Source organism: Chrysochloris asiatica, unplaced genomic scaffold (assembly GCF_000296735.1).
Source record: "Chrysochloris asiatica unplaced genomic scaffold, ChrAsi1.0 scaffold00087, whole genome shotgun sequence".
Classification (NCBI taxonomy): domain Eukaryota; kingdom Metazoa; phylum Chordata; class Mammalia; order Afrosoricida; family Chrysochloridae; genus Chrysochloris; species Chrysochloris asiatica.
In genome coordinates, this window is record NW_006408605.1 from 11477672 (window position 1) to 11489498 (window position 11827).

The 11827-nt window shown below is 39.8% G+C and overlaps 1 protein-coding gene across 1 annotated transcript; it reads left to right on the forward strand.

The window, feature by feature from the left end:
• The first annotated feature begins 8316 nt into the window (after positions 1 to 8316).
• Positions 8317 to 10695, forward strand: PCDHB2 (protocadherin beta 2). The gene has a single exon (XM_006866179.1). The coding sequence runs from the start codon at positions 8317 to 8319 to the stop codon at positions 10693 to 10695; it is 2379 nt and encodes a 792-aa protein (XP_006866241.1).
• Positions 10696 to 11827: the final 1132 nt, after the last annotated feature.

Genomic DNA, 11827 nt, shown 5'->3' on the forward strand with positions numbered 1-11827 from the left:
AAGCAGAAAGTGCGGCAATCTTATTATAAAAATAACAATCCTATTATTGGGATCAAGTATGCTTTTAGGAGACAACCTTGAAGAAGTAAAGGTGCAGCTGCCTCACTCGTGAAAGAAAATCTCATCATTTTCCCTTCACCTAAGGAAAACATCTAATAAAATCTAAGTTAGTCTTTTATATAATTCCTTATATCCTCAGTCCACATGTGTATTTATTACTCTGTTTGTTTATTTCATTTGTTATTGTTTTTAATCTGTTCTGGTATTTTTCCACTGACCAGAAGGAAGTAGATAAAGGTGGTGCTAATCAATGATACTCAGGGAGGAAGTCCAAAGTGCACTGAAAGGATTGGCAAAGAACAAGGCACCAGGAATTGATGGAATAAAAATTGAAATCTTTCAAGAAACTGAGGCAGCACAAGAGGCACTCACTCATCTCTGCCAAGAAATCTGGCTGACTGATTGGAAGAGATCCATATTTGTGCCCATTCCAAAGAGAGGTGACCCAACGGAATGCAGAAATCATCAGACAATCTCTTTGATATCTCAAGCAAGTAAAGTTTTGTTAAAGGTAATACATTGACAGAGAACTTCCAGAGGTTCAAGCTGGATTCAGAAGAGGCCGTGGAATGAGAGATATCATTGCTGATGTCCGATGGATCTTGGCTGAAAGCAGAGAATATCAGAAATATGTTTACCTATGCTTTATTGACTATGCAAAGGCTTTTGATTGTGTGGATCATGAGAAGCTATGCACAACATTGAGAAGTATGAGTATTCCAGAACACTTAATTGTACTTCTGAGGAAACTGTACCTGGACCAAGAAGCAGTTGTTTGAACAGAGCATGGGAACACTGAATGTTTTAAAATTGAGAAAGGTGTGCGACAAGGTTGTGTTCTTTCACCATACTTATTCAACCTGTATACTGAGCATATAATATGAGAAGCTGGGTTCTATGAAGAAAAACGTGGCATCAGGATTGGAGGAAGACTCATTAACAACCTGCGATATGCAGATGATACAACCTTGCTTGCTGAAAGTGAAGAGGACTTGAAACATTTACTGATGAAGATCAAAGAACACAGCCTTCGGTATGGGTTGCATCTCAATGTCAGGAAAACAAAAATCCTCACCACTGGACCAATAAATAACATTCTTATCAACGGAGAAAAGATTGAAGTTGTCAAGGACTTCATTCTTCTTGGATCAACTATCAACACTCGTGGAAGCAGTAGTCAAGAGATCAGATGACGTATTGCATTAGGCAAATCTGCTGCACAGGAACTTTTTAAAGTATTGAAGAGCAGAGATGTCAAATTGAGGACTAAGGTGCGTCTGACCCAAGCCATGGTATTTCCAATAGCCTCATATGGATGTGGAAGCTGGACAGTGAATAAGAAAGATCGTAGAAGAATTGATGCTTTTGAGTTGTGGTGTTGGAGGAGAATACTGAAAGTCCCATGGACTGCCTAAAGAACCAATAGATCTGTTTTGGAAGAAGTGCAGCCAGAGTGTTCTTTGGAGGCCAGGATGGCTAAGCTCCGTCTCTCATACTTTGGACATATTGTCAGGAGGGAACAGTTGCTGGAGAAGGATGTCATACTGGGTAAGATGGAGGGTCAGAGAAAAAGAGGAAGACCCCCCAACGAGATGGATCAGCCAGGCGGCATCATTGATGGCATCAAGTGTGGCAGTGGTAGTGAGGTTAGCCCAGGACGGGACATTGTTTCCTTCTGCTGTGCATGGGGTCGCTATGAGTCGGTTCCGACTTGATGGCACCTGACAACAACAACAATCATCACAGAGAATAAAGTGGCTCAAGGGTTCCTGCCATAATTCTGTTAAAAAGGGGGGAAATTTTTTTTTAAGAAATCCAATCTCTGTCAATTCCAACTAATGGTGACCTTACCTATGTGTGACAGAGTAAAACTGTACTCCATAAGGTTTTGGAAATCCAGTGGCTGATTTCTTAGTAACTTGCCAGGGTTTTCTTCTGAGGCATGCCTGGTGAGACTCAAATAATCAACTTTTCTATTAGCAATTGAGTGCATTAATGTTTGTACCACCCAGGGTCTCATAATTCCATTAAAAAAAAAATTGTTGTGACATCAATTCCAAATAATGAAGACCCAATATGTTACCTAGTAGAACTGTTCTGTAGGGTTTTCTTGTCTGTAATCTTTTTTTTTTTTTTTTTTTCCTTTTTATTGTGATTTGGGTGAAAGATTCTCCATTTAACAATGCAAGCACATTTTGATTCATGGCATTGATTGCATCACTTCCTCCATGTTTGCCATTTCCATCCTTTCCTACGCCGCCTTCCTGCCTTCTGAGCTTTATACCTGGGCAAATTCTACCCTTTTGATTACAAATAATTGATTATTCTCAGGAGTCCTACCTCCCTGATATTATTGTTCACCTTATAGGCCTATCATTTGGCTGAAAGTTGAGCTCCCAGAGTGAGTTCGATTTCACGACTGAAGGGTGATTAAGGGCCACAGTCTTGGGTGTTCCACCAGTCCCTATCAAACAAGTTAGTCTGGTCATTTCATTCAATGATTTTGAGTTGTTTTTTGTTTTAATCCACAATTTTTTATTGTGATCCCTTTCAGAGTGACTGGCAGTGGTAGCCAAGCACCATCTAGAAGTTATTTTGGTCTCAGGGTCACAGAAGTTGAGCAGGCTGTTTATCTTAAAGTCACTATTTGCCTATCTGATATTTCATAGATGGTGGCTGATTAGTTGTGTTAGTCTACTTTTTAGCAGGGCTTCCACATATTTAATTCATTTCCTTGGGAGGTAACTTTTAATTGATTCATAGAAATACTGTGTACATACAACACAACAAAACATTGCACTACACCCATAATCAGTGCTATGTTTGCAAACTCACAATCATTGCTGTTTGAGCCCATTTTTGTAGCCACTCTGTCATTCCATCTTGTTGAAGGTCTTTCTCTTCTATGCTGATCCTCTCTTTTACCAAGTATGATGTCCTTCTAGAGGTTCCACCTGATAAAATGTCTGAAGTACATGAGAGGAAGCCTTGCCGTCTGACTTCTAAGGAACATTCTGGATGTACTTCTTCCAAGACAGATCTGTTTGTTCTTCTTGCATATGTTATTTTCAATATTCTTTGCCAAGACAATTCAAATGCATTAATTCTTCTTCAGTCTTCTTCATTATTCACTGTCCAGCTTTTACATGCATATGAGGTGATTGAAGATACCATGGCTTAGGTCAGGCACACCTTAATCATCATAGTGATACCAATATATTAAAAGGAAATGTCAAAATATTGTCATCTTTCTTTTTTTTCACCAGTGTTTAATAATTTTCAATATATTTGAGAATAATCAAAGGCAGAGGAAACAAAAGCACAGCACTCCAGTGCCTCACATGAGACCTATTAATAGCCTGGTGGAGTACTCAGGATAATGCACTGGATCCCAAAGTTGGTTTGAACTGAAAAGTCAGCAGTTCGAACTCACCAGCCACTTCTTGGAAACCCTATACAGGGTCGCTATGAATTGGAACCCACTCAATGGCACTTAACAATAACAACAAGTATATTTATAATAGTTGTTAAGAAAATGAATATACACATTGTTTAATATACTAGATAATAAGTACCTAAATATGAAATTTCTGGTAGTTCAATTTACCTTTCTCATTGTCTGGAGATACTGAAACACTAAGAGGTTATGTGTTAGTAGTACAGGTTCAGATGGTGTTTAAACCAAGCTCCAAATATAGAAATGTGTGATCTATATTATATGTGGCTTTTGCATTGAGAGTCTGAGACTGTTGGCATAATTAACAGAAAGAAAGATTAGTGTGATCAGACTTTGACTGCACAGGGCCTTATTTCGGGAAGGTGCTCAAGAAGGAATAAAAGCACAAAAAATAAGCACAATCTAAGAGAAAGAGATTCTTTATATTTACTTAACATGCACCATTCAGAGTAATGAACTGCAGAATTATCTAGTTTTTCGGAGTACTTTGATATTGGTTCCTTCACTGCAGAAGTTTTTATCATGAGGGAGAGTAAGCTGTATGTGTGTATTTAGGGTAAGGGATAAAAAGCTACTTCTTTTTAAAATGTTAAGTGCCATTGAGTCAGTTCCTACTCATAGGGACCCTGTATAGGGCTTCTGAGGATGGGTTTGAACTGTTGACCATGATGTAGCAGTCCAGTGCTTCCCTACAGTGCTGCACCAGAACACCTCTTAAAAATAAAGGACCAGAGCCATTCTTTTAAAGACAACATTTTCAAATCAATATTCAGACCCAAGATTTGCTAAATCTTTTTTGGCTCCAGAGTTGTTGTGCAGATCCAGCGAAACATAGATGCTACATTTTTAGTTGCTAAAGGGAGTTAGGTTGAGACTCATAGCTATAACTCATTGTGTGCCTCAATCTGGGAATGCTACTGCAAAAAAAAAAATTGTCAGACATTCTTACAGGGATCAAAGTTCATGTAATCTAGTGGTCAGGACTTGAACATAGAGCAGTATTCATAAGTATACATTGAATTCCAACACATCTACTCTTTTACTTGCCATGACAGTGGTAGGAAATATTCTGAATGGGAATGGATAAGTTTCTCAATGGAAATAAATAGGTTGAATTTAACTATAACAGTATTGCATGATAGATCACCATAGATCCTCATCAAAGTAATAGGTTGTCAGTGATTTTGTTTAACAGTACAAGCACTGAAGTACTAATCCTGGTAGGACTCCCATAACTACTATATTGTTGTTGTTAAGTACCGTTGAGTCGGTTCCAACCCATACCGACCCTGTATAGGATTTCCTAGGAGCAACTGGTGAGTTTGAACCGCTGACCTTGTGATTCAAACCAACTTTGCAGTCCAGTGCATTAACCCACAGTGCCACACCAGGACTCCATAACTAGTACAAAGGTTAGGATTTGTAGCACGTATTTTGGGGAGAACACAATTCAATACATAGCAAAGAGAGAAAAGAGACAAATACTATTTCTTTATCATTTCTAGAGATCTAGCATTTCCTAAGAAAACTCTGGTGCCTTGGTATGGCATTTGATGTAAGCACTGGACTGCTAACCACAAGGTCAATGGTTCAAATCCACCGGCCATTTCTCAGAAACCATATACAGGGTCACTATGAATTGGAACCAACTTGAGGACACTTAACAATAACAACAAAGAGTATTCCCAAACTGAAAATGAAACATACATAACCATGTCTTCATTTTCACCAAACTGCTTGCACACTTATCAGCCAGGAGAACATAGCCTCAAACTGCATTAACTTTAGCATCACACTGCTAACAGAGACTGAACATGGAAGATACAGGCAACATCCCACTATCTCTGACCATAACCTAAAGTCTATGACTGGAATAATTACTATAAAGTCACCCAATTTTTATATTTCTGTTACAGCAGCTCTAAAAACAAAGCTACATGTTCTCAAGAATAATTAAAGGAAGTCTAGTGACACAGTGGTTAAGCACTTAGCTGCTCACTGAAAGTTTAGCAGTTCAAATCCACTAGTCACTCTATGGGAGAAAGATGTGGCAGTCTACTTCTGTAATGATTACAGCATTGAAAACCCTATGGGGCAGTTCTACTTTGTCCTATAGGATCACTGAATCAGAGCTGACTTAGCATCCACAGGTTATTAAAATAGGTTAAGAAAGAAGGGGCATTTGAGTACTCAGAAGGAATGTAAGTTCTCATCAAGGTTTTTAAAAATAAATTATTTAAAATAGCAGATATAATGCATTGAAAACTGGAAAGTATCTACAAATATAAAATATTGATATTGGAACTACCATCTCTCAAAGAAACTTCTTTGATTTCTAGATGTAATGGAGCTGAAATAAGAGTAAAACTTTATGAATGGTCAGAACATATATAACTCAACATGGGAACTTAAATAATTTTCTTTGCCCAAAAAAGACTAATGTGTTCTTGAGTATAGTTTCCCTCCAAAACAGATATTATTCTTCATGTTGTGAGAAGTGGTATATTGTAATTTTCTTCATTTTACTTAATGTTCTCTCTGTTAACATTATGCCAAATTTATCATAACTGCTTAGCTCAGAGAACCTATAATATTGAATAATTGTCTACTTGGTTTAGTGGTAGATTTCAAAATATCTACCAGTCATTATATTCCTTTATGATAGAAGTGATTTTCACTACATCTACTTCAAAAACTAAGTTTCACAAATTGTACAAAGTACTAGTTTTAAATAATTTAGGGTGATATGTTATATACCGTGTGGCAAAAGGTGGATGTCCTGCTATTTAGCCAGTTTTTAAAATCTGGCATTTGGCTTTTTACTCATTCTTTTGGTCACAAGTGTTCTTAGTACAATAGGATTTTGAATCATACTCATGTATTATAATAAAGTATCATTATTATACGAAATCCTTTTTATTTAAAATCTTACTCATAAATTTAGCACTTTTCAGTTGAACTGTTTCCTGGAAATAACCTTTCTAATCATTTTATTCACCTGGATTAATTGTGTTGAATGCTCATTGTCAATGGGTTAACATTTATTCTTATAATAGCAACAAAAGTAATAATCATGCAAAAGCAGAAACAATAACAGCAGGATGGAGTAGGCATTTAACATTTCTAAATGTTAAGAAAGGGAACATTTCTAAGAAAGGGAACACATGATTGCCCCATTATTTTTTACTGTATCACAGAAAATATTGGATAATATTTTTTAATGTTATGCTATTATTACATTTAATTAATCATCTATTTCACTGTTTTGGAAAGACATAGGATAGAGGAACAGGTTAAATGATGTCATGAGGAAACAATTAGACAAATCCAGACTGATATGAACACTTCAAAAATATATATTATCATTAAAAAGATGGGGAACTGTTCTGGAGGTAAATAAACATAACAACCAAATAAAATTGTGGAATTTGATTTATTTCTGATTTTTAAAGTTTTTATGACAGCTCTTTATAAAAAGTGGTTAAAAAAATAAGTTCATTTAAAATGGTATTTTCCTAAGTGTGATAGTTGTTGTTAAGTGCCGTCGAGTCTGTTCCGACCCATGGCGACCCTGTCAAGGGTTTCGAGGAACATCTTGTAAGCCGACCTTGCAGTTCAAGTGGCTTTGCAGTCTGACGCATTAATCGCCACACGAGGACTCCCAGGTGTGATAGTAGCATTATGATTATGTGGGGAAATGTCCTTTTACATAGGAAGATGCCTGCCATGATGTCTGCAAGTTAAGTTTTAAGTGGATGGGGGAGGGGGGGGTAATAGAAAACAATATGTGCATGCATGTGTGAGAGAGAGTGAATGAGTGAGGGAAAATCTGGTAAAACAGAAACAGTTGCATACTTTGAATGGAAGATATATCAATGTTCATTGTATAATTCTTTTAACTATTTTTTTTATATTTGAGATTTTTCATAACGACAAATACTTTTTAAAAAGAAAGAAAAACAAAGGCTTAAAATACCTAACAAATTTATCTTTATAAAGGAAACTAAATAAAAATATTGATATTCACATGAAATTATCTAGCTGACCTTGAAGAGTTTCATATGTCTCAAACTCATCAAAACACAACGAAATGTGAAGTGCAAGCTGTTTAAACAAGAAATCCAAGTAAGGGAAATATTCCAGAGTTCTTCACGTTTTCGTTTGTAGTTTGTCCTTTTCCTGGGTCTCTATACTTTTCCATTGGGCTTGAATGTGCGGATGATAACCAAACCACTACTGACATGGGTGTACATGCCCAAGCGCTGATTAAAATCTGAAAACTGCCTAGTCAAAGCCTTGTTTATCCTTTATTCTACGACAGAGGTCACTCACTTCCACTTTCTGAAATTAAGGTGTTTTTTTCCCTCTAGTTTCAAAAGAACCTTTGATTCAAGGTAACCACACTTACCTTATTGTTATGGATGTAATGAAAAATCCTTTGAAGTGCAAATAATATTTTGGTACTTTTACATTTCTTGAAACCATTAAGTTTGTTGCTATTAAACTTTTCTTCTGGAAGAAAAGATAGGGTTTTCATAATCTTTAGGCGAAAGTAAACACTCAGGAAGGACGCAGGGTGGCGCTGCAGCCTTAGAAGTAGAAGCAGCAAGCAATCACGCCTTTAGTCAGAGGTACCCTGCCAAAGCAAACAGGAAGAGCAGGCTTTCTAAGGCAGTCGCTGGGAGAAATCCGGGCCCTAGGATTGTCCACTCAACTTATAATCTGCGAGACTCTTGTGAGACGGATTCATCGTCAATACGAATCCGAACTGGGTCAGGTTTGCTGAGAGACCAGAAGCGATGGAGGCCGGAGAGGAAAAGGAACGCGTTCTGAAGCAAAGGCAAGTCTTGCTATTTTTTGCTTTGCTGGGCATAGCTCAGGCTGATTTCGAACTTAGGCACTATTCAGTGGCTGAGGAAATGGAGAGTGGATCCTTTGTAGCTAATTTGTTAAATGACCTGGGACTGGAGATAGACGAGTTAGCTGCGCGGGGGCCTCAAGTCATTTCCAAAGGGAAAAAATTGAATTTGCAGGTCGATAGGCAGACCGGAGATTTGTTATTAAATGAGAAATTGGACCGCGAGGAACTGTGTGGCCCCACGGAGCCGTGTGTACTACCGTTCCAGATATTACTGGAAAATCCCTTGGAGATTTTTCAGGCTGAGCTACGGATTAGGGATATAAATGATCATTCTCCAGTATTTCTAGACAAGGAAATTATTTTGAAAATTTCAGAAAGTATCTCTCCTGGAACCACTTTCCTAATAGAACGAGCCCAGGACTTAGATGTAGGATGTAACAGTCTGCAAAATTACACCATAAACCCCAATTTCCACTTCCATCTTAAATTGCAAGATAGTTCCACTGGCATATTGCCACAGTTGGTCCTGGACAAAGCACTGGATCGCGAAGAACAGGCTGAGATCAGTTTAACGCTCACAGCGTTGGATGGTGGGACTCCACCGAGATCTGGCTCTGCCCTGGTCCTCATTGAAGTCGTAGACATCAACGACAATGCCCCTGAATTTGCAAAGCTGCTCTATGAAGTACAGGTCCCTGAGAACAGACCCATTGGATCCCAGGTTGCTATCGTCTCTGCTAGAGATTTAGACACTGGAACTAATGGAGAAATATCCTACACATTTTCCCAAGCCTCCGAAGACATTCGCAAAACGTTTCAAATAAATACACAATCTGGAGAACTTCTTTTAACACAGAAACTAGATTTTGAATCCGTTCAGACTTATACAGTAAATATTCAAGCGATAGATGGTGGGGGGCTTTCTGGAAGTTGTGTGTTGTTTGTTCAAGTGATGGATTTGAATGATAACCCTCCGGAATTGACCATATCAACACTTATCAACCATATCCCAGAAAATGTGCAAGAGACCATAGTTGCTGTATTCAGTGTTTCAGATCCTGATTCAGGAGATAATGGAAGGACGGTTTGCTTCATCCAAGATGGTCTTCCTTTCTTTCTGAAACATTCTGTTGGGAATTTTTACACTCTTTTGATAAACACGGCGCTGGACAGAGAGACCATATCCGAGTATAATGTCACAATCACAGTTACAGACTTGGGATCCCCCAGGTTGGAAACCCAGCAAAACGTAACTATTTGGGTCTTAGATGTCAATGACAACGCTCCAACTTTCGATCAAACCTCTTACACTATGTTCATCCGCGAAAACAATAGTCCCGCCCAGCACTTGGGTAGCGTCTGCGCCACAGATAGAGATTCAGGTGCCAATGCACAAATCACATACTCGATGCTGCCGCCACAGGACCCACACCTCCCTCTCGCCTCCATGGTCTCCATCAACGCTGACAACGGGCATCTGTTCGCTCTGAGGTCGCTGGATTACGAGGCACAGCGAGCATTTGAGTTCCGCGTGGGCGCGGCAGACGCGGGCTCCCCGGCTCTGAGCAGCGAGGCGTTGGTGCGCGTGGTGGTGGTGGACGACAATGACAACTCTCCCTTCGTGCTGTATCCGCTGCAGAATGGCTCTGCGCCCTCCACCGAGCTGGTGCCCAGGGCAGCCGAGGCGGGCTACTTGGTGACCAAGGTGGTGGCGGTGGATGGCGACTCAGGCCAGAACGCCTGGCTGTCCTATCAGCTGCTCAAGGCCACGGAGCCCGGACTGTTCAGTGTGTGGGCGCACAACGGCGAGGTGCGCACCTCCAGGCTGCTGAGTGAGCGCGACGCAACGAAGCATAGACTAATCGTGCTGGTCAAGGACAATGGGGTACCGCCAATGTCGGCCACCGTCACGCTGCACGTGCTTCTAGTGGACGGCTTCTCTCAGCCTTACCTGCCCCTCCCTGAGGTGGTCCCCAGCGAGGTCCAGACAGACTCGCTCACCATCTACTTGGTCATTGCATTGGCATCTGTCTCGTCACTCTTCCTGTTCTCCGTGCTCCTGTTCATCACGCTGCGACTGTGCAAGAGATACAGATCCGCCTCAGTGCCAGGAGGTCATTTTCCAGGCAATTTAGTGGACGTCAGCGGCACTGGAACCCTATCCCAGAACTACCAGTACGAGGTTTGCCTGACCGGAGGTTCTGGGACCAGCGAGTTCAAGTTTCTGAAGCCAATTATACCCAACTTACTTTCACAGGGTGCTGAGAGGGTTAATGAGACAAATGCTAGTTTCAGGAATAGCTTTGAATTCAGTTAAGTATTATTGAGAGTCTACTGAGCCTAGTTCAGCACTCAGTTAATCGCTGGACTACTAACCAAAAGGTTAGCGATTCCACTCATAAACACTTCTGAAAAAAGGGCTGGTGGTTATCTACTTTGGAAAGTTCACACCCTTGAAAACCTAGAAGAGTGCAGTTCTATTTTGCATTGCATGTGGTCTGGCTTAATTTAACTGTTTTACCAAGTGTTATCTCAGTTAATTTGTAATTAATTAATTTTTTTTTTACTAGTTATCCTTTGGAATGCCTTTTTATTTGAAATGTAACTATCCTATTCCAATTCTGTGCATGGTATTCTTACTTTTAAATGTGCTACTTCAGGATTATATATACATATATTAAAACAACAGCAAGAGAGTGGAGTTACTTTTGATTCCTAATGACTGCATAGAACACTGTAGACCTGCCCCATAGACCTACCCCATAGAGTTTCCACGGATGTAATCTTTGTAAAAAGCTGACTGCCACATCTTTCTCTCCTGGATCACCAGTGGGTACTAGAATCACCACATTTCCTTAGCAGCCTATCACTTAAATACTGTGTGGCCAGGGTTCCCTTATGAGGATATGTTGTTGTTGTTGCGACCCTGTATAGTGTTTCCAAGGAGCAGCTAGTGAGCTTGAACCGCTGATCTTGCAGTCTGGCACATTAATCCACAGCGCCACACCAGGACTCCTATCAGAGTATTTTGTTATTGTTAAGTGCCATCGAGTCTATTCCGACCCATATCAACCCTGTATAGGGTTTCCAAGGAGCGGCTGATGAACTTGAACCACCGACCCTGCAGTTCAAACGGCTTTGCAGGGTATAGTGTCTGTAAATTTTCTTTGTATTCTAATTGCTGTTTAGTCTCATTGTTGCTTAATTTGATTTAAAGTTGAAAGTAAAATTTGTATTTTCAGAAATCTTTAATGTTTTTAAAAGTTAGAGCACCCTTTTCCAAACTCACATTCCCAAGTTCCTTCATATTTTAAATATTTGCTATTACTGTGTGGGTAAGGAGCTCTGGTAGCATAGTGGTTACGAATCGGGCTGCGAACCATAAGATCAGCAGTTCGAAACTACCAGCTGCTCCGCGGGAGAAAGATGAGGCTTTCTACTCCCGTAAG

Coding starts and splice junctions, on each gene's coding strand:
- PCDHB2 (XM_006866179.1), top strand. CDS start 8,317: ATGGAGGCCGGAGAGGAAAAGGAACGCGTTCTGAAGCAAAGGCAAGTC.